This window comes from Nannobrachium achirus (genome assembly GCF_963921795.1).
Source record: "Nannobrachium achirus genome assembly, chromosome: 14".
In the NCBI taxonomy this organism is placed as follows: domain Eukaryota; kingdom Metazoa; phylum Chordata; class Actinopteri; order Myctophiformes; family Myctophidae; genus Nannobrachium; species Nannobrachium achirus.
The window spans coordinates 31493829-31517934 of record NC_137821.1 but is presented as its reverse complement, the minus strand read 5'-3'; the positions used below and the strand labels follow the sequence as shown (position 1 = coordinate 31517934).

Sequence of the window (24106 nt, the reverse complement as noted above, 5' to 3'; positions counted from 1 at the left end):
TGATAATTCTCAGTAGAGCTAGAAAGACTGGTGAAAATAGTAGCCTATAATGGTGGCATGGGAATAGAGCAGGCCAGTAAACAGTAGCATGGAAAGTGTTAAACATGTGAACTTGCTACTATAGGTTCTTTTCACAGGCTTTTTAACAGATTAAACCATCAAAAGTATTAAGGCTTATCTGTGGATCACTATCATTCATTTTCATATTTCATGATTTTTATTCAGCCGTGGCCAAGAGGTGTCCCTGATTTTTATCTCCGGCAAGAACTTCAAGCCACTTTCACCCCTGATTTTTGGGGGAAAAAAGTCTAGCTTAGGGCCACTATAATCCTAGAACCGGCCCTGGGTCAATACACCTTTAAATAAAACAGCAGCAGAACAAGCTGGTCATTACTTTCATCATATGAATGCATGTCATGAGGGTAGAAATCTCGTTGAATTGCATGTTTCAGCAACTATTACACACAGTCTTTCAATTACTTATTTAAAAAAAATATATACAGTATATATGGGGCTGTTAAGTCTGACATCATTTTGTAGGCAGAGGAGAACTTTTGCCCCCCAAAAAAGCGAATCTTTTTACTATTTTTACTATTTACACATTTTTCTTCTCTTTTCTCCAGCAAGAGCCGCTGATACAAACGACCTACGGCCTGGTCGCGACTTAGGCCACGACTTGGAGGTCGTAGGTCCCGGTTCTGGAGGTTTTGCGCGATCTCGGTCGTAATTCAGCGACCTGGGAAGTCCGCGATCGAAACTCTACGCTTGCTAAGGGAAGGGACGCGAGTTTAGAAACTCTACGCTTGCTAAGGGAAGGAGCGCCGCGATCGAAACTCTACGCTTGCTAAGGGAAGGGACGCGAGTTTAGAAACTCTACGCTTGCTAAGGGAAGGAGCGCTCGTTTTCAACAGCGTCGGCAGGTTAGCTACTCAGTGTCGGCAGGTTAGGGTTAGGGTTAGGGTTAGGGTTAGGGTTAGAGTTGGGGTTAGGGTTAAGGTTAGGGTTAGAGTTAGAGTTGGGGTTAGGGTTAAGGATAGGTTTTGGTGCACCTCGCGCGGTCCAAGTGACTACAATGGAGCGCTTCCTACCTCCGGTTCAGCCAATCACAAGCTTCAAAAGGTTGAATAGCGCTGCTGCTCTAGAATATTCTGCAAAAAGACCTTTAACAACGGCCCGGGGACGACCGAGGTGGCGCAACCACGGCCGGGGGTCGCGAAACTAGACCGGCCGCGACCTAACAAGTATGTACCGCGAACTACGACCTCCAGAACCGGGACCTACGACCTCCAGGTCGTGGCCTAGGTCGCGACCAGGCCGTAGGTCGTTCGTATCAGCGGCTGTCTCTCCTTTGTTGTTGAAAGGAAAGTGGTAGAATTATACTTTAGTCGTTATTTTTGTCTCGGATCTGTTGAAATAGCGAGGGACAGATATTGACAATAAATCTGCTTGGAGGTCTGACTACAAAATGATGTCACGGCTTAAAAGCCCCATAGCAGGGGTGGGCAACATTTATTTTCAGAGGGCCTTACTGACTTCGATAAAGTAAGTGAAGGGCCACACAGTGTACAATTGAATTGAAACACATAACACATAAGAATTATGTTAAAACTGCATGGATTAGACAATTTAGACATGCCAGACTACTTTACAATGAGGTCCTTTCACAACACACAGCTGTACTGTACTGGTGTACTCTGGCCTACAATAGATATTATAGTTTATTATAGTTACATAAAAGAATCGACTTTTAAAAGAGCCATATACATCCATCATTTATACTGTATCTTATCTGACATGCACCACTCCATAGGTCACTGATAAAACACATTAGATTATCTATCTATATATGCGACAAATCTCTGTCTGTCTGTAATACGCGTATCTCGAGAACTGTTCGTCCCACCGGCTTCAGATTCGGCACGCGAGTGCAGTGCCGGGCCTCGACGCGACCCGATGGGCGGTTTTCCCGAACCGGCGCGAAACGTTCGGAATCTCCTTATGCGGGGCTGATTGTTGACATCAGGCTGTTCCGGAGGAAATCGGCGCAAGCGCTGACTCATTGTGACATCACTTCATAAAAGGCTCTGACATCACGTACGCCACATGAGTCAACAAAAAATCTCTGTGAGTGTGTATGTATGTATGTAATCCGCGTATCTCGAGAACCGTTCGTCCATGTCTGACATCAGAGTTTTCCGCAACCGGTACTGTGTGTGCAGAGATCTTCATATATGGGCATAAGTGGACAAAGACAAACAGATGGTCAAAATGGGTCCTATGACAACAGGTATATTGGGGTTTGCATTAAAGGGTGGGGCATTCATTCCCTATTTCAAATTCGGCACGCGCGTTCCCCACCGCAGCAGGTAGTGGAGTGCTCGGCCTCGACCCGACCCGATACACGATTTTCTGGAACCAGCACGAAAGGTTCGGATTCTGATGTCTGACATCAGGATTTTCCAGAACTGGCACTGTGTCTGCATAGATCTCCATATATGGGCATAAAATGGATGCAGACAGACAGATACAGATATCTCCATATATGGGCATAAATGGACACAGGCAAACAGATGGTCAAAGAACTCCATATATGGGCATAAAGTGGACGCAGACAGACAGATACAGATATCTCCATATATGGGAATAAATGGACACATGCACACAGATGGTCAAAACGGGTGCTATGATAACAGGTATAATGGGGTTTGCATTAAAGGAGTAGTTCACCCCCAAAATGACTTTTTTCCTATTGATTACTCATGCCATGGAGAGTAGAGTTCAATAATATTTTTTGGTTTTTGTCACATTCCTAAGACAAAAATTTGATTTGAGTAAATTTACCCCCATTGATTCCGGATGGTGACCCGTTTCGAAACGGGTCACCATCCGGAATGAATGGGGGTAAATTTATTGTTATCACATTTTTGTCTTAGGAATGCGACAAAAAACAAAAAATATTATTGAACTCTACTCTCCATGGCATGAGTAATCAATGGGAAAAAAGTAATTTTGGGGGTGAACTACTCCTTTAAAGGGGGAACCGGCACTGTGTCTGCAACACAGTCGGAGGCACAGACAGATACAGAGATATCCATAATGGGCATAAAGGGACACAGACAAACAGATGGAGGAGGAGACAAACATAAGACAAGCAACAAAGAGGGTGACTGGGAGGACATCGATGATGCAGATTTAAATTACTTTACAGCTTTTGCTGAAGAGAACAAGGATCAGTAGTCGAGATCTGGGTTGGCTGAGGTGCAGACGGAGGAGACAAACATAAGACAAGCTAAATCAACAGCACAAGACTGACAAAAAACAAGTTCTCCAAAAAAACTCAAGCTGAATTCACTCTCCCGCTCCAAAAAAGAAAAAGAAAATAAAAGAGACAAAGACAAACATAAGACAAGCAACAAAGCGTGGGACTGGGAGGGTGACTTGAATGATGCAGATTTAAGCAGGCTGCGTATTCTGCTTAAAGAAGAAACAAACAAAAAGCGACAGAGATCTCATATATGGGCATAAAATGGACGCAGATAAACAGATATCTCCATATATGGCATATATGGGCATACAATGGACGCAGAATCACAAAGTTCTCCATATACGGGCATAAAAGGGACACAGACAGACAGATAGAGATCTCCATATATGGGCATAAAATGGACGCAGATAGACAGATATCTCCATATATGGGCATATATGGGCATAAAATGGACCCAGAACTATATCTGCAGTGATCTCCATATATGGACATAAAATGGACGCTGACAGACAGACAGATACAGATATCTCCATATATGGGCATAAATGGACACAGGCAAACAGATGGTCAAAACGGGTCCTATGACAACAGGTATAATGGGGTTTGCATTAAAGGGCGGGGCATTCATTCCCTATTTACATTGTTCCGAGTTGGCCAGGTCGCCGACTAGACGCCAGCTTCTAGTGTTATAAATAAGAACTCAAGGTTAACTGTTTCACTGTTAAACATAAAACATGTGAGTAGCCTACATCATACAGAGGTACAGTATAGTCTGGCCAAGCCAGGCTAGTAGAAAAGGGGCTTATGTCTTGGTCAGAACTCCTAGGCGGCCTCCTCTGCGGCCTCCTCGGCAGTGGCAGACACATAAGCCTTGCGGCAAAAAGCACAGCAGCGATAGCAGCCAGCACAGCAGTAATAGCAGCCAACTAACAGGAAGAGAGCCAGTAGTATGTAGACCAGAGTAATGGTCCAGAAAGCAAACAGGTAGAGAGTCTTGTCACAATATTCATCCAATGATGTTGAATTCAACGTTGAAGTCTTATTGTAGTTGGGTTCATAGATGGAGTAGACCCACTTGTTACCTGGAGAAAATGAGGGGGGGGGAGGGGGGGGATATTTTATGGCATCGTATTTTTTATGTGTTACAGTGTTTTTGAGACCCAGTGGGATTGAGACCAGGAGCGCTCGCTTTCTAGTACAGCTAGTACCTTTGATGGCAGAAGCAGTCCCCACAATATTTACTATTCTGGCCCCCTGGTTTACAACTTCTAACGGCGCTGAGTCGGCGCGCCTCCGTCATGGTAGAAAACGAGCACTCCTGGTCTCAATATCACTGTACAAACACTGTGACATTATATACTGTACATACTGTATAGTAGTACTTGAGTAAGAGTACAAATACTTCTGGTCAAAACTACCTCAGTCAAAATGTTACTTGAGTAAGAGTAACAAAGTACTTACTTTTAAATGTAGGCTAGTTAAGTATTCAAGAGTAGGCCTACGTGCTTTAAAATGTACTTGAAGTAAAAGTAAGAGTAAGATTAAGAGTAAAATGTTATTTTTTATATCAATGAATTACTGTATTTTTTCACAATTAATTTATAGGACCTTGGATGTGGAGTTGTTCTAAGCAGCGATGTAGTTTATCTTTTTCAAACACAATAAGCATTTGAAAATATACATTGTTTTGTCTGTCTGCATTTTCTTTTTCACTCCCGCAAACTCAAACATGGCCTTAGGATAAGGCCATTGCAGCGGTTTTGTTTTGACTTGATAAACAAGAGCGAGCGTGGCTATCTTGGCGTTCTCCTTATATGGGTAGGGGAAGATGTATTTCCGCTTTTACGTAGATCCCAGTTTACTGTGATAGGTTTCCTTCTTTGACGAACACAGCATGGCCAATTGCATTTTTGGAAAATAATAATAATAATAAAAACTAAAAGTACTCAGCCTTCCTAGAAATGTACTTGAGTAAGAGTACAAATATGTGTCTTGGAAATGTACTTGAGTAAGAGTAATAAGTATCCAACAAATCTAACACTCAAATCAAAGTACAAATCCTCAGAATCTGTACTTATGTACAGTACACACACACACACACACACACACACACACACACACACACACACACACACACACACACACACACACACACACATACACACACACACAGTATAGTGGAGTTTCGATAACTAACCACAATATCTGTGAGCTGTGGGCTTTGAGTGTGTCGTGCTTCCGTGTAGGAAGTCAAAAGCAAAGACAACCCATACTATATTTGCATCAAAACATCAGTACTTTGAAAATGTGCAAGAGGTGACACACAATTCCTATAGAAATTATTCAAGTGGATTTTCTCAAATTTTAAAGACGACATAACTCTCAGGGCCAGTGGAACATTCCCCTTCCATCTGAATAAGATTGCCCAATGAGAAAAGAGGCCAAAGACCATCAGGGAGAGGGTATGAAATACTGTACACTTTTGAAAAATGGTACACAGCCAAAATATAATATTGTATCAGTGGAGAGCACTGGGACCCTTGCAGTTAAGAACTGAGCTCCTGGTACACAGAGAGAACAAAATGGCGGCTTGTGAGAACACACGGACAAGGAATTATGCACCCGTCGGAGTATGTCATATATCCATTCATTTTGAAACCAAGTTTTCAAACTCACCACCAATGAACCAGCAGATGAGGAAGAGAAGGATCAGGATATTCAAAGTAGTGCAGAATCGGCTGAGGGGGCTGACGGTGCCGTCCTCAGGCTCCTGGGTACATGGCAAGCAGGAAAGCACAGCCAGCCACAAGCCAAAACATCCCACCACCACCAAGTAGATGGGGATGTAGGGCTGTCTGGGGCACTCATCCAGGTACACTGCACCTGTAGGAGGAGTAAGGATGAGTCTATAGCAGTTTCTTAATGGGCGGGCGGTACCATCCTCACGCAAGACTCTGAATCCCTTACCCCCCGGCTCCACCGGGCGCGTCGAGCGTCGCGTCAACGTCAACGCTGGGAACGCTCCCGTTTTAATCAATGAAGGGTGCTCCACTGCCGACGTCAACGTCCGCGTCGGACGCTCAAATTCGCCCCGGTTCATTTTTTGACGGCGTCCGACGCCGGCACGACGCCGTCATTTTGGTGGAGCCCTAGCCTTAGTTGCTCCCGGTGAGCAGGTTGGTGCCTTGCATGGTTTCCTCTGTATGAATATGTGTGTGTGAATGTGCATTCTCTGTAAAGCGCCTTGGATAAGGGTGCAATATAAATGCACCATTTACCATTTGTGGTCACAAAAATGTCACTGGTGTGGCCCTTTAAATCACCCATTTGTTCCCCCAAAATAGTTTCAGAGATTTTTTTTGTTCCTAAAGGGTTTCACAAATTTACAAAAAGATTAAAATGTTTTCCAGAAAAAAGTTTAAAAATTTGTAGCAGATCTACAAGCTCACAATGCGTTGAGTCGGGTGGGAACTCAAGTGATGTATTTTTGTAACTTTGGGTTCTGTGGAGACTTTGGGTCTCGAGCTGCAGCTCTACTCACCTACTGCAATCTGAGCAATGGGCATGATGCATAATGTCACTTTGGACCATGCTATGGGAAGATGAAACACAATATAACAAATCTTTACTTTGCAAGTAAACTCAACTCAACACCAACTGTGTCATGGATAATTGAACACATTTCAGCTCATGCTTATGTCTCTCACCTAGTCCAGCGGGTGTTGGAGGTCGAGGAGGATGTTTGATGTGATGTATAGATCTCGTTAGCAGATCTTTGTTTGACATTGTAAACGTCGATGACTCTAGCCTACAGAAGAAAAATTATATAACAAGATATGACAACTATACAATAGCCTAGGTTCATTGTCTCCACCAGCCGAAGGCTGAGGGAGAGTATGTTTTCCCCTCCGTCCGTCCGTGCGTCCGTGCGTCCGTGCGTGCGTCCGTGCGTCCTCGCAGTTTGTGAACAGCTAATCTCAGTCACCGTTGGCCCGATCGCTGCCAAACTGAGCACACACACTCCCTGGATGCCAATCTAGAACCTCTGCCCCACATTTTTCAAATCAGCCTCATGGTGGCGCTATAACAGGCCGATTTGTGTGGCCTGGTTGTTACCAGCTAATCTCCGGCGCCGTTGGCCCGATCGCTGCCAAACTGAGCACACACACTCCCTGGATGCTAATTCAGAACCTCTGCCCCACATTTTTTAAATCAGCCTCATGGTGGCGCTATAACAGGCCGATTTGTGTGGCCTGGTGGAGACCTGTGCTCGGAAGAGCACTGCTTCTAGTTGTGAATGGTTTGCAATAAGGTCACCTTTTCTACATATAACACATTCTTGACCAGCAACAGACATCTAATGCTCACAATGCATTGCATTGTGACCTAGTAGATCTGCTATTTTCAGAAGATTTTTATACATTTGAAAACTTGAAATGGGACATTCTGTATAATGAGTACTTTTACTTTTGGTACTTTAAGTACATTTTGATGCCAACACTTTTGTACTTTTAGTTTACTCAAATAAATGTTGAATTACAGACATTTACTTGTAACAGAGTATGTCTACATTGCAGTATTGATACTTTTACATAAGTAAGAAATGAGAGTACCTTTTCCACCACTGATCATAGGTACTGTAGCTGCTCTGTCAATGGCATGAAAGGCATGCAAACTTACAGGTTGTGTGCTGCGAATAATATTTTGTGTGTGTTTCCTGAACAGAGAGGTTGATAGTTTTACAGTACACTAGTAGGTCTGAAAACTTCTCCATGCAGGGCGCATGCTTTATCTGGAGTACAACAGCATTCCTACACATAGGCCTATGGCAGGGTTTGAATTTGAGATCTTTGCTGAAACAGAGTCTAGCTAAAATTATTGGTGCTTTTCATTGTCTCTTTCATGGCCGAGATGTTGTTGCGCCTTGCCTGTCCGTCCGTGTGTTAAACACACAGTACTCCTACAGATTTTATCCACACAGCATCTGCTTCTAGTATATGCTTTGCAGTCCAGACCAGGCTGACAATGCTCACCTTCTCACAATATTTGTTCAGGTGTATATGCACCTAAACATAAGAACTTCTGGGACTCTTTGTATATGACCAAGTCAAATAAAAATACAGAATATATATATATATATACATATTCTGTATTTTTATTTTACTTGGTATTTTACTTGTGTATATATATATATATATATATACACACACACACACACACACACACACACACACACACACACACACACACACACACACACACACACACACACACACTTACCTACCTGGAATCAAGATTCTGTATTCAGTTCTTCAAGGGCTTATCGAGTTCGTTTTCTTATGACACGAATGGCAACAAATAGCATGGGGGCAGAGCCTTGTCCTCATAATTATATACCCATAAATTTTTAATCCAGCCCCTTTCCTTTGTCACCTCACGCATGCCTGCCCAACACTCCTGAATTTAGCAGAAGACTCACAAATATTTATCCATTCTGCATTGTAATATCTCCTGATCATATCCTTAACTCAACCCAGGATTCCTCATACCATACCATAGCTCATGGCCTGAGAGCTGGATATTTTTAAGAACCACCTAAAAACACTATCTGTTTCAACAAGCATTTGAGCCTCTCCTTAAGGTGTGAAATGTGTCTGCTGTTTTTTTCCCCAGAGATGCATTATACAGTTTGTGTTTTTGCTGTTTCTAAATTCAATAGTGTGTTGTCTAATCACACAAGCAACGACACTAATATTATTACCAGAAACACATATAGGCCACGCCCAAATGTATAAAGTACTAATCATAGAGTATATATATATATATATATATATATGTGGCGGAGAGAGTCGCAGCCCCAGCCTGAAGCCTCAAAAGTCTAGTATCTGCTCTCGTTCCATAGGGATATCCCTTTGGAGTGATGGTTAAGATATTGGACTTTCACGCGGGAGACCCGGGTTCGAAACCGGGTGGGGAGGTTCGGATCACCTCCGTTACATGGGTGCCGTGACCCGGAACCGGGCTTCCCCGTAGGAGGAGGTCAAAGGGGGGTGAGTGTGGCGGAGAGAGTCGCAGCCCCAGCCTGAAGCGTCAAAAGTCTAGTATCTGCTCTCGTTCCATAGGGATATCCCTTTGGCGTGATGGTTAAGATATTGGACTTACACGCCGGATACCCGGGTTCGAAGCCGGGTGGGGTGGTTCGGATCACCTCCGTTACATATATATATATATATATAATAGAGAGCGGATAGCCCCGCCCCCAGCTATTCATTTCAATGCAAGTGCTCAGTGGTTTTTTGAAGCACCTGGAAGAAGCTGAATCCAGGTGCATTGTGGGGGATATTGGCACATCTGGATGTGCTTTGGCCACTATGGTCGATGGCTTCAATATGTACAAGCCGTTCTGGGGGCTTGGTACTAATGGACTCTTGATGTGACATACAGTGTCTACTATTCCACTGCGCCACACATTCCAAAAGGAGACCCTTGTCAAAAAGAATATCTAAATTATTTTATTGGTACAGACAGTGCTTCCATCTTACATTGCAACACTGCAAAGGTGAATGGGTGTGTATTTTACTTCATATGGTTATATTTACATATTATTTAAAGACAGATGGCTTTTCAGAGGACAGTGTTACTTGAGGACACGAGGAGAATAAGTTCTTAGCTAAACTAGTTTATCAATGTAGCTTTAATAGTTGTGGTTTCCATGAAGGTGAACAGGTGCTGTACTGAAAACTGAGGATTTGATGGGTAATTTTGAATGTATGAGGTGAATATGAGTTACTTTGTGTCACTCCCTTCAGCAATAACACGATGCCGATATACAGTATGAGGTTCAAATGACTTATAGGTTGATGGGTATTTTGTTTATATCCCATGTATTAATTATTTTAGAAAGTAATCCTTTCCCAGAGTGACAATAGTTTGATGCAGAGGTGAGGTCTGATGGTGAGGCTGTGGATCATGGAATATGATTGAGTCTTATTATAATTTAGTTGTCATTATCACTATTGGACACTTTTAACACTTTTTTGGGCTCGATTGTGATAAGTACCATCTCTTATGCCTTAACTTAAAGGCCTGTCCATACTGTCTCCGACCATTCCAACGTGCAGTTTTCTGAACTCTAATTAGGGGTAATGCTTTTCAGAAGATGCGAGTGATGTCATTTTGTAGTTGAACCAGACCTTTCCGACGAAAAGTTTGGTGGTCGGAGAAAGTATGGACAGGCCTTTAAGTTAAGGCATAAGAGCTGGTACTTAAGACAATCAAAATAGAGCCCTTTATCTCAACTGACATAAATCAGCTTTACTTGTCCAGTCCCTTTTTGTGCTCCTTCTCAACAGATGCCAGACCAGGCTGAGGCTGAAAGTCTAGAGTCGATTCAGGTGTATATGCACCTAAACATACGTAAGTACTTCTGGGACCCTATAAGCTTTGCAAGTAAAAAAAAAAAAAAAAAAGACTCTGTATTCAGTTTCTTCAAGAGCTTCTTGAGTTCCTTTGTCTTATGACACAAATGGCAACAAATAGCATGGGGAAACACACAAATTAATGGAACGATGGAAGGAAGATGGAATAAAGTACTACAGTGTGGTTGCCCTGAGGGGCAACAACTCTAATCAATTGTGATCTATACGTTTTCAATGTTCAATGTACAATTTACAATTGAGCTTACAGATCGTCTTCACTACAATGATAATTCATTCATTAGGAAGGGGGACAATTACTATTTAACACTTTCGCGACTGCACCTTTGAGCAGAATAGAACATAATAAACATCTTTTTTCCACCCTTTATTCCCCTGGTAGCAGTGGCAGAGGCTTTGTCACTACTTCTACCTGGTGGCCAACCAGTGGTATTGTAAGAACTATTCCACTGCAGCTCAGAAAGTATTTACCCCATAGATGGGCTACAGAATATACCTGACTTTCGCCAGATGGTGGCAGCATTGCGTTGCATTGCTTTACCATCTGGGCTCGGTCCGCCAGCGTTGATAACACTCGTAAAGTCCCGGGCCGGACCAATCAGCGGCAGCTATGGGCGGGCTCTGAGCGGCTCTGAGCCAATAGAGTGACGTTGCCTGAGTGCATGACGTTGCCTGTCTGCAACGTCATGCAGACAGGCCAATATGAGTGGTTGGAGTTGGCACTCCCAGACTGTGATAGAAACGGCCACATCCAATCACCTGCTACAGAAATTAAAAAAATGGCCCGCCCCTTACATAGAGTCTGGCCGAGAGATCCCAGATGTAAGGCAGAGCGTTATGCACTGCTGCAACTATCTGGCGAAAGTCAGGTTACTACAGAATAAGACAGCTCTAAAATCTATTTTATTGGGAAAAAAAACTATTATATTATGAAGTTGTCTGTGTGTTATGTTACGTTGGTAACACTTTACTTTCAAAGTGAAATGAATTCATATTTTGATGTGTATGCTATGCTCTTCCTAAACCCTCATATTACTCTGCATCCCCTGTATACAGCATGTTGCACTTCCTATTGTATCAGTGAGCAAGCCTACAGGGGAAGAGGCCAAACAAGATGAACATTTATTTATAATCACATGACATCACTCATGATTTTGGAGGCTATGTGTGTGATAGGATATATATATATATATATATATATATATATATATATATATATATATATATATATATATATATATTTTTTTTTTTTTACCACTTGAACAGCATCCGTTAATAGCGGATCAACAAGTACAGAGCCAAAGGTCAAGTTTAGAAAGTAATATTGAGGGGTTTAAGTGGTTAAAGGAGTAGTTTACCCCCCAAAAGAAATCATGAGTTTTGTGTTTGTCACATTCCTAAGCCAATCATTTGATGACCGGCGGCAGAGACTCAGTCTCCTACTCACCAATGACACGGTCAACAAATTATTGACTAAGGAATACGACAACAACAATCGCTATGAATTCGAGGCTTCATTGATAGAAAATAAGTAATTTTGGGGTGAATTACTACTTTAAATATCTGAGAATACACATGAACATGAATCCAACATTAATAGAAAAGATGTGTAAACAGACACACACATTAATTTACACAACACAGATGAAGTCCATGAAGCTACAGTATATATGTAGTCTATGAAAGGGTTTTATCTTCAACACAATTTTATACAATATATAGTATCTCTCTCAGAGAGATACCATATATAGCCGGGGACCCAGTCACCAAAATGGGAGGGGACCTGTGATTTTCTGCCGTACTTTTTATTTCTGTTTTATCTATTACCATTAAGGTCCAATGAGAGGCCTGCTCTGCTGGAAACATCGCGAAAAAAAGTTATGGACATTTGTATATTCACTGTCCCATTGACTCCACTAGAAATATTTTAAAAACAAAAAAAGGTCTGCTTTAATTAGCATGTGAGGGGTCAAACTAGGGGTACTTCATGATTCTGAATCTATTGTAAGCATTTGTTTTGCATGAAAAACATTCCTTGGGCTAGATTTCGGCCCCCCAAAACTGTGAAAAGTGATGAGTCATCACTTTTTTTTCCACTTTTCACAGTTTTGGGCTGCCGAAATCTAGCCCAAGGAATGTTTTTTATGCAAAACAAATGCTTGCAATGGATTCAGAATCATGAAGTATCCCTAGTTTGACCCCTCACATGCTAATTAAAGCAGACTATATTTCTAGTGGAGTCAATGGGACAGTGAATATACAAATGTCCATAACTTTTTTTCGCGATGTTTACGGCAGAGCAGGCCTCTCATTCTGTGGACCTTATTGACCAAACTAATAGATAAAACAGAAATAAAAAGTACAGGTCCTACCCTATTCCTTTTGGGCTTGTGGGTCCCCGGCTAATAGGGGTTCTTGGGGTGAAAAACATAGATGACTCCTGGATTCTACTGTGCTTCCTTGCCTGTCCAGCAGATTGTCTTTGTCTTCTCCTGTTACTTGATCTACATGCCATTGGTTATCTCCACATTTGGGGCAGCTGTGGCTCAGGAGGTAGAGCAGGTCGAATTAAGTGGGCCAGTGGTTCTGTCCACATGTCGTGTCCTTGGGCAAGACACTGAATCCCACATTTGCCTCCAATGAGTCGGTCGGCATCAGCTAATTTGCCACCATTGGTGTGAGAATGTGGGAAGTGAGGACGCTGGCGTCAACTGTTTGCCACTTTGCTTCCCAATGTATGAATGAACAAACCATTGTAAAGCACTTTGAGCACTTGGAAAAGCGCTATGAAAGGCATTATTACATCTGGTGAGATTTGTTCACGTGTCTGATTAACCCTTAGGAACAATTATTTAGACTTTGCCAGACTCATAGGGCCTTTGCTGAATATAGGGCAAGATAAAAACATTGAAGACTTAGACAAAACATAAGAATGGAACAAATAGAATATTTATTATTGTAGACCGTATTGTCTTAACCTTTTCCAGTACCCTAGCTCGTATAAATATTTTAAATAAAATGCATTTCATGTGGCCAATCCGATGTATGTATTCATTCAGTATTCTCATGACTGGACTTTAAAGAGCTTTTTAACCGTTAACAAAAGGAAACGAAATGAAATACATCACACCCCAGTGCATCACACCTAGTGCAGTGACTTTAAAGGAGTAGTTCACCCCCAAAATGACTTTTTCTATTGATTACTCATGCCATGGAGAGTAGAGTTCAATAATATTCTTTGGTTTTTGTCACATTCCTAGGACAAAAAATTGATTCGAGTAAATTTACCCCCATTGATTCCGGATAAATTTACCCCCATTCGTTCCGGACGGGTCCCCATCCGGAACGAATGGGGGTAAATTTATTGTTATCACATTTGTGTCTTAGGAATGCGACAAAAAAATAAAAATATTATTGAACTCTAGTCTCCATGTCGTGACTAATCAATAGAAAAAAAGTCATTTTGGGGGTGAACTACTCCTTTAAGGTCAAGAAATTGTTTTTGTAGTGTTCCGTGAGAGTTGTGTAGTTTTCTTTGAGTTCAAATGCGATTCTTGCTGACTTCACAGGAGGTTGCATTAGGCCTACCCCTCATTCCTGTCCTGCGTTTATTACCCCTCCTTCCTGGTGTGTGTGTGTGTGTGTGTGTGTGTGTGTGTGTGTGTGTGTGTGTGTGTGTGTGTGTGTGTGTGTGTGTGTGTGTGTGTGTGTGTGTGTGTCACTGGAAGCAAGATTGAATGCAGTAAAACAGTAACAAAGTAATCAACAAATACAGAGTTACAATAGGGAATAGCCTATAGTCCTATACCATAGTTCACTGTAGCAATGAATCTGTCTTGATAAGTTATGTGCATTGTTCAAGGCTGCATACGGTCGGTCATATTGTATGTGTGTGGCCTCATACATACATACACTCGTCAAATGGTGGAGCAGCTGGCACTGCTCAAAGACTTAATGCGTCAAAGGTAATCAACAAACTCCTATAAAAACTGGTCAAACATTGGCCAAATTGTCAAATAAATATTAAAAGAAAGAGGCAAAAAAATGAAAATAGCTGATCTACAAGCTTGTAAACTTCTACAATTCCTAGTGCTTGTCAGGGTGGGGAGGGGTCCCTGAAAAGGTCGAGAGAACCACTGTTATAGCTAAAGCATAGACTTCATTTAGACAAACTGTGGAAACCCTTTAGGAGTAGCAACGTGTCTGTGGAGCGCAATCTTTTTCTTTAAAGCCCCAACATCATACATTTAAAAGGACTACGTCACCCATTTTCAACCTTTGTGTCACATAATTGGTACTCACTCCTGTTGTCCCAAATAATTTGGCCCTACCCATGCAATCAGGCATAATACAAAACCCAGAGTTCTTTAATTCCATAGAAATCTAATAGTGTACAGTAGACCAGGGGTCTTCAACAGAGGGTCTGGGACCCCTAGGGGGTCCTCAAAGTTACTAAAGGGGGTCCTCCAAATATTTGTGTGGTAGAAACTTCTCTTTTTTTATATATCAACCACTTGAACCCTAGCGTCCATAATATATTCACATAACTTTAGCCAAAAATAGCAGATCTACAAGCTCACAACATCACAACGCGAGGCGTTGTGAGCTTGTAGATCGGCTATTTTCAGCAAAGAGGTTTGGTGTATAGAGGGGGAAAAAGAGCAGACTAAGTACGGAGGTCAGGTTTATTAAGGATTTATTGGTGGTTCAAGTGGTTGAATATCTGAAATTGACATGAATCTAAAATATACTAAGGATAGTGCTGTCCAACAATGAAACTATGAAAAGGCTGTGGGGGTCTCTGTTTCATCTCTATCTCTCAACTAAGGGGTCCTTGGCCTTAAAACGTGGAAGACCCCTGCAGTACACCCATGATATATATCCTGAACCCTCCTCCATGTCTGGGGTCAGACCTCTTTAGAGATCATCGTCAGGGTCAGCTCGGCTAAGGAGAAAGGAGCAAACGAGGACACAACAGCCAACTAACAGGAAGAGAACCAGTAGTATGTAGACCAGAGTAGTGGTCCAGAAAGCAAACAGGTAGAGAGTCTTGTTACAATATTGATCCAACGACGTTGAATTCAACGTTGAAGACTTATTGTAGTTGGGCGCATAGATGGAGTAGATCCACACGTTACCTGGAGAAAATGAGGGGGGAAAAATATTTTAGAATGCCTGTGTTTTTGAAAAGTTATTTTATATTATAATGAACTAGAAAGATTGCATGCCTCCGCCAACAGTATGCAACTGTGAAGATATGTCACTTCCAGCTTACACATGAGTAGTTACATATCATTTCACAATTTTGCCATCGATTGTGACCTTTTCAACACAAACTTTAATCATTTAATGGTGTTAATCATTCCCACCAAGTTTCATGAACATCGGTATTGTCAAGTCTGTTCAAGTTCTTTTTCTAACAAATGGAATGGGGTGAAAATATCGCCTTCCACTCACCGATCTGTAAAAGCAGTCAGACATTCAGTTTTTCCAAAAACAAAGTAATACAATACCTAATTCTTCTGGGGTCACAATAGGTAAGTAACATAAAGGGGGAAAACTGACTTTATTGCAAATCATCCCTTGTAAACACACCCCTCAATCAGCTGAAACCTCATAATTATAAACATAAATGAAATAAAGACATGCTTTGCGTTTCATGGTGATATTAGGTGATACAGTAATGGTGTAGTAGATCAGGGGTGCCTGGCTGTAGTAAGTGTTGGAAAATCAAAGACAACCATACTATTTTTGGATCAAAACATCAGTACTCCTATTGCAATTATTCTCTGTTCCACAGGTTGAGTAGTGGATTTTAAATAAGACATAACTCTCAGGGCCATCGAGAGTGTGTAGGTGGAACATTCCCCTTACATCTGAATAAGATTGTCCAACGAGAAAGGAGGCAAAAGACAACATTCCAACTTGACCATTTGTCCTCCGCTTCACTGATACCAAATAGTATGAATGCGTTTGGTTCTCTAATGGGACACAGCCAGGGACGTGCTGGCCATTGGGAAAAGCGGGACAACTGCCGAACGGCCGGTTCATTCATTCCCGGCCGGCCATTAGGAGGAAAAAAAAAAAGAATTAAATGTCCATTTTGGGGGCTGGGCGGCCAACAAAGTAAATCGTCACTGTCGGGCAGAAACCTCGTATCTCCACGTTTCAAATTTGTAATTTTTTTTCGCAAAGCAAAGCCCTGCTTCATCATACAAGGCCGTCACACAAAAGTAGTGAAAACAGCAGATCTACAAGCACACAACGCCTCGCTGTGCGAGGCGTTGTGTGCTTGTAGATCAGCTGTTTTCACTAGTTTAAATCATTTTAAAAATGATAAATACAAAACAAATGGTTTTGGACATACAAGGTTTCCACCCGACAACGACGAAATATAACTCTGTAATTGGCCCACTGGCTTGTCACTTTGTCACAAATCTTTGAGTAGCAGCAGCGCTATAGAGAGAGATCTCTCTCCATAGTGCGCAATGAGGGCCTCTCCAACTCTTTTTCCCGGGCTGAATCAGGGAGGGGCCCAGCACGTCCCTGGACACAGCCAAAACATAATATTCTAGCACTGGGACCATCGCTGTGCTCCTGGTACATAGAGAGAGAGAGAATGGTAGCATGTGAGATCACACAGAGGAGGAATGCACCCGTCTGAGGGGTTTCAAACTCACCAGTGATGAACCAGCAGAAGAGGAAAAGAGAGGTCAGGGAATTCCAGGTAGTGCAGAATCGGCTGAGGGGGCTGACGGTGCCGTCCTTGGGCTCCTGGGTACATGGCAAGCAGGAAAGCACAGCCAGCAGCAGGCCAAAACATCCCACCACCATCAAGTAGATGGGGATGTAGGGCTGTCTGGGGCACTCATCCAGGTACACTGCACCTGTAGGAGGGATAAGGATGAGTCTATGGCACTTTCAGAGAGTTCATGGCTGCTTCAATTTAGTTGTTCATCCATTACATAGAGTAGATATGTAGCTGTGAAATCACGACAGTATCCAACTTTGGTGGGAAAGGATTTAACATTATAAATTAATATAATTTATAATAATATAATATAATATTTTGTGTTGGATTACCTGGCTCAAGCAAATTTGAAATTGTGATACAACTAATATGAAGTTAATGCAGTTGCTTTCTAGAAAATCAAACAAACATCAGTATGCTTTGAAATATGGTCACAGTAATGTCAAGAACCATGACATGGGCTAAACATGCCAGGGCAGCCAGGCCACTGGTATGGCCCTTTAAATCACCCATTTATTTTCCCTCAAGAGTTTCAGAGAAAATGTTTTTTCTAAAAGGATTTCACAAATTTACTAAAAGATTAAAACATTTGTGAAAATACTGTAGCAGATCAAGCTAACAATGCGTTGCATTGCGTGGGAACTCAAGTGATTAATTCAGAATGTATTTTTCTAACTTTGGGTTCCGGGGAGACACCAAATTTCTGTTTTGGGTCTCGAGGTGCAGCTCTACTCACCTATCGCAATCTGAGCAATGGGCATGATGCAGAACGTCACTTTGGAACACGCTATGGGAAGATGAAACACATTATAAAACATCTTTACTTTGCAAGTAAACTCAACACCAACTGTGTCATGGATAATTGAAGACATTTCAGCTCATGCTTATGTTTCTCACCTAGTATGGGTGTCGGAGGTTGAGGAGGATGTTGGATGTGATGTAGCAGATTTCGGTTTGACATTGTAAACGTTGATGACTCTAGCCTACAGAAGAAAAAGTATAACAAGCTATGACAACTATACTATAACCTACTGTAGGTTCAGTGTAAATGGTTTGCAATAATAGTAAGGTCACCTTTTCCACATAACATATTCTTGACCAGTAACGGAAGTCTAATGCTCACAATGCGTCTCTTTGTGAGCTTGTAGATCTGCTCTTTTCCAAAGATTTGTATCCATTTGAAAACTTGAAATGGGACATTCTGCATAATGAGTACTTTTACTTTTGGTACTACAAGTACATTTTGATGCCAATACTTTTGTACTTTTAATGAGGCGCAGCTTGCGTAGCTAGTTCATGCAGACAACTCTGGGGGCGTGCCTCCCTGATCAGGTCATCAGTCACATGATCTCTTCACCTATCAGGGCAGGTATTTAAATCTCTCTGCCTACGTCTTCATTCTGGCTTTTCTCCGGGCTGTGCGGCTTCTCTGCTCGCGCTCTATACCGCTGCTGATGTTTTGCAATCTCACCACCTCTCCAGCATCCAGCTGTAGGCTCTGTTTCTAGATCCCCTTTGGAGGTCTTAATTCATTCCCTGTAATTCTATCTGGTATATAACTTATCTAAAATGTTTATGCTTACAGGGAATGAATAGAGACAGAATCAACTAATTAATCCAAGAGTTGTCTGCCTGAACTCAAGTAAATGTTGAATTCCAGACGTTTACTTGTAACAGTATTTCGACATTACAGTATTGATACTTTTACTTAGGTAACAAATGTGAGTACTTTTCCCACCATTGATCATAGATAGTTAGCTGCCCTGTCGATGCCATAAAAGGCATGCAGACTTACAGGTTGTGTGCAAATAATAAGCTTTGCCTTTGAAATACAAGATATCATTGTGTAACTAAAGGAAATAACATGTTTTAAAGTCGTAGTGGTGGGACAGGATTCTTACAGGAACCGATAGGAAAAAAACATGTCAAGGAACTGAAGTAGAAATAGAAATCATCTAGGCCTATACAAGAATGCATTAGCTGTAGATTTTATTTTCATACATTGACAATGACATACAGACCCCAAAAATTGGGATGTACAGTTAGTAGCAGCTTAAGTTACTCAGAACTGGCATCATTGGCATATAAAATGTACTAGAATTGTGCAAGGTAGGGCTGAGCGATTAATCGATTTTAAATTGAAATCAGATTTTTTTGTTTGGAAGATTTAAAATAAATGAATATCGACAAATCGATTTTCACTTCAATTGTGGGCCCCTCAAAGCTAAACTGTTTATTTTTCCGAAAATGTAAAAAAGGAAAAAGGAATTTGGATAATGGCATGTAAAATATAGTATGATTTTAACATTTAGGAAAGAATAAGCCAATTAAACTTTGAAGTTACCGGTTACCTTTCCGAAAACATGATTTTTGAAAAAATATATTCTTTTTACCAAAAAATCTGAATCGAAAATCAACTTTTCTCATAAATAAATCGGGATTTAGGCCAAATGGAACAGCCCTAGTGCAAGGAACCATTTTATGAACAAATCATGTTTGAAACATATGCATAATGACTTTCAATGTTGCAGGGACATGGGACATGAGCCATTCTAAGTCTTAGTAACTGCAAAAGAACATGACTAGTAGTAGTGTTAAAAACAAATATATTGTTGTGGACTAACTTTTCAGGCGACATTGTGCATTTCTTGATGGTGGAGGCGAGTGGTTAATAATGCCACAACAAGGATTTACCCAGGACATTGCTTTACTTGGTCGAACCGACGATTTAACAGTACACTGACTCAACAGTCAAGAATAACAGGCGATAATAACACAGCACCGGTAGCCAGGCTTAATAACTCACACACTGTACACAGTCAGCAGACCCTGGCACAGACGGAGGAATGCTCACTCATACAGTAGGTCCATACACTCTGGGATCCGGAAGACAACTGACTAAGCAGGCGGGCTGAACAGGAAACAACAGAACTCTCTGTGCCTGAGAGCCAATAAGAATACACACCACTGAACAAGCACACACACAATAGGCTGATAGTGATGGCGGGGAACAGGCTGGGTGACACTTTGTTTCTGTGTTATAATATTTTCTTGATGTATTATGCTGATTGATGCTGATTCTGTCAGATTGCAAAGCTATTTACAATAGTAGTATTAAAGGGAGTAGTGCACAGCCAAAATGTTTTCTATTGATTACTCAAGCCATGCATGGAGACTTGAGTTCAATAATGTTTTGGTTATTGTAGCATTTCTAAGACAAAAATGTGATTACAATACATTTACCCCCATTGGGGGTACATTTACTATAATCACATTTTTGTCTTAGGAATACAACAAATACAAAATATATACGATATATATATTATTGAACTCGAGTCTCCATGGCATGAGTAATCAATAGAAAGAAAAGTCATTTTGGGGGTGAACAACTCCTTTAAGACAGAAGGCAGTATTAAGTAGGCCTATGTTTCCTATGATATGATAGGGTTAGTGACATATGTAAATCCAACTATCCTCACACTGCTGCTTAGTGGCCCACTGATCGCTCAAAGTTATTGAAACATTCAAATAGGCTCTTTGGATAACTAGCTCTGGATATCTCGAAGGAATGGAACACCATTCTTTCTATATTATACATGTTTTTAATGTTGATGGTGGTGGAGAGCGCTGTCTAACAAGACAAATCTCATAGATCATACTTCATTTGAGTTGAGATCTGGTGGCCACGAAGGTCATACATTATTTTTGTTCTCTGACCTCTTGTGCCCTGAGGATGTGGATGAATTGCAAGAGACCACTCCCATCAGTATGGATGGGAGATTGTTTTGTCATAGAATAAAGGTGATTCCACATATCACACTAGAAAATACTGTTCCTGAAGAAACAGTGTGGGTTTGAGTAGCATGACATACATGGGTGGGTGACGTGACGTAACGTTTTCGCTGTCCTCGGTGTCAAACATGTATAAATAAAAAATATATTTGTCAAAAACCTTCTGAATATTGTGCAGGACATTAAGCTTTATGTGAACTTACTCAAGATTAAAACATTTAATTCCTCATTTCTTCAGAATTTTCAACCAAACATAGCAAAACTCATATGGTGTGACTGTCCTGACCTTGTTTCTCAAAGTGGGAACTTGAATAAAACTAAGAAAAAGAATTGCTAAAAATCATTTGAAAATGAATTTAGGCTAAAAAAATGTCTATTTGTGAGCCTATATCTTTTCAAAGTCAAAGCATAATGTTTTCAGTCATTTCTGATCAAAAACATTTTGTCCCCCAAACCAAAATCATTTGGTGTGACACTAGTTTGGACAAATTAAACAGGCAATTATTTGGACACCTATTGGCTAGAGAGGTCCTTCTTCTGTAAGGCTATTCAGCACTCCCAGCACAACTGCAAGACAGGTGTCTGAGGTGAGTTATGATTTTAACATTTTCATGAAATGCCATCTTGTTGAAACTTTGACAAACTCACCACTTTGGATGTCTGTTGGTGTGACACCTTTTCATTAAAAAAAGCTTAAGTTATTTGAAGTTTTGGTCATATTTCCATGTAGATCTAGGTTGCTTTGTTATAGCTAGCATGCTGTTAGCATGCTAATGTGTACATAGTAGCCTCAAGGTAAACCTAAATGCAGAAAACGTAATATGGTGTGACACTTAATCATAATGGTGTGACATGTCTGCTTGTCACGCCATATGACTTGATTGTCACACCATATGATTTATACTGTATTTAACTACAGATATAACAATAAATAACAAAGTTCCATGTTTCTTTTGTACATTTAAACATTTGTTTTAAACATTTTTACATAAAATGTAATTTAGCTTCATTCAGTGATACTTCAAATTCATCAGACAGAGCAGAAACCCCTTCACAGAAACCTTAACATATTGTTTCAATCTAAACAATATTTTCTCTTTGTCTTAAACTATACATTCCATTTTCTTTTGTCAGCTGGAAAATGACAAGTGCTGAGAGAACGAGAAAGTACAGGGAGAAACTAAACAATGACCCAGCAAGGAGAGAGGAGCCAAAGGGGCGAGACTGCATTTTCTACGAAGAGCAGGAGGTTGTCTGTGGCATAGCAGAACCGCAACAAGGCAGCCGGTTTGCTACCCTCACCAAATATGACTGGCTGATGTACAATACAGTCTAAATGTATAATCTAATCTGATCTAATACTTTTGTACTTTCACTCACTGGACTGGACAGTGGACAGTGTTAAGGTAGGACCCGAGACAAAACTAGCGAAAATAGCTGATCTACAAGCTCTCAACACGTTGTGCTGCGAGAGCTTGTAGATCAGCTATTTTCGGAGTTGCGCAACCCAGCACTCTTTAGCTAGTGGAGATGTGGTGTAATGTCATGATTCCTAATTACATTTGTTCAACACAAAATGCTGTGTTCAAGTTCAGGAGACTTCGGATTTTTTTTCTTACCTGAATGCTGAGTTCTGTTTCCACTAATTGGTGTTAATAAAATGTTGCCTTGGCTCCAAGTGTGGCTATGCGCCTTATTGTCTCTTTAGGATCCTTCTGCCGTGGGCCGGCAGAAGACTTAGGTGTGCGTAGCATTCCTGTGCACATCCTCATCATCCATCTACTACTACAATTCTTTCTTATCCCATGTTAAAGCCCTACAATAATATCCTGTTCAGAAATATTAAGGCCATGTTATCCTGGGTAATTGTTTAATCAATCAGTAAAGTTCAGTACTCACTAATAGGTAGGTTAAAACACAGTTTGCTTTGACACATGAAGATATGATCATACGGTGTGACACTAAATCATTTGGTGTGACATTCCAAATAGTGAAAAATCATACCTTTATTAATGATTAAACCAAAAAAATGTTTATGGATTACATAGAGAATATTATCAGGAAGAGTCACAAATATTTGTGTAATTTTAGAGAAAGTTTTGACAGAATACATTTAAAATATGTTGTAAGATCATGAACATGGGCCTCACACAGAGTGTCGATTATGAAAAAAATATACAGATATAATTAATTTTCAAAAAACTATAGTGGATCACTGGTTAGTTATGATAAAGGACTTTGATAAAGTGAGTAACTTAAGAAAGATGTACTCCATTTTCATTTTATGAACAATTATTTTCATGTCACACCATATGACGATTTTAGGCACAAGTACAACAAACTGCTGAATAAAGTCTGATTCCAATAAAATATCTAAAAACAAAATGTATTTCCATAAGGTTGAGAGTGAGTAGAACAAAAGTAAATAACTTTTATGCCTGCAATTTAAAGTTTTTTTAAAAACACATTTTTTGGGGCATCACGTCACTGACCCACATACTGTATGTGCTCATCATTATCTTGTCCAATCACTTCGGACATACGGATAGGGATGTAACAATACATCTGGACAGTGTATGACTTATTTCCCCCCTGTACATGTGCTCATCATAATATTGTCCAATGAGGAAAGAGACATAAGGATAGATAGACGTACAGTATGCATGGACATACACATAAAGTCACATATCGGGGCGGTTAGTACGGCTTAAAAAACATAATTAGATACCCAATTCTCTCTAAAAGAGACAAAGACACAAACCATGTCAGGAAAATGCAGAGCCACCAGCATAGAGGCACCAGGGTAAAGCATTCAAGCCAGGGGTGTTGTTGGCTGGATTATTCATGAAGCTTTCCCGGAAG

The 24106-nt window shown here is 40.9% G+C and overlaps 2 protein-coding genes across 2 annotated transcripts; both read right to left on the bottom strand.

Annotated features, from left to right (window-relative positions):
• Positions 1 to 4087: 4087 nt before the first annotated feature.
• LOC308298612 (transmembrane protein 272-like) lies at positions 4088 to 6831 on the bottom strand (the record flags this gene model as incomplete). Its single annotated transcript, XM_080742255.1, has 3 exons — positions 4088 to 4347; positions 5942 to 6148; positions 6807 to 6831. 3 exons carry the CDS (start codon positions 6829 to 6831, stop codon positions 4088 to 4090), a joined length of 492 nt encoding a protein of 163 aa, XP_080598381.1.
• Positions 6832 to 15618: 8787 nt separating this feature from the next.
• On the bottom strand, positions 15619 to 18270 carry LOC308298611 (transmembrane protein 272-like; the record flags this gene model as incomplete). The annotated part of the gene is made up of 3 exons (XM_080742254.1): positions 15619 to 15839; positions 17382 to 17588; positions 18189 to 18270. 3 exons carry the CDS (start codon positions 18268 to 18270, stop codon positions 15619 to 15621), a joined length of 510 nt encoding a protein of 169 aa, XP_080598380.1.
• Positions 18271 to 24106: the final 5836 nt, after the last annotated feature.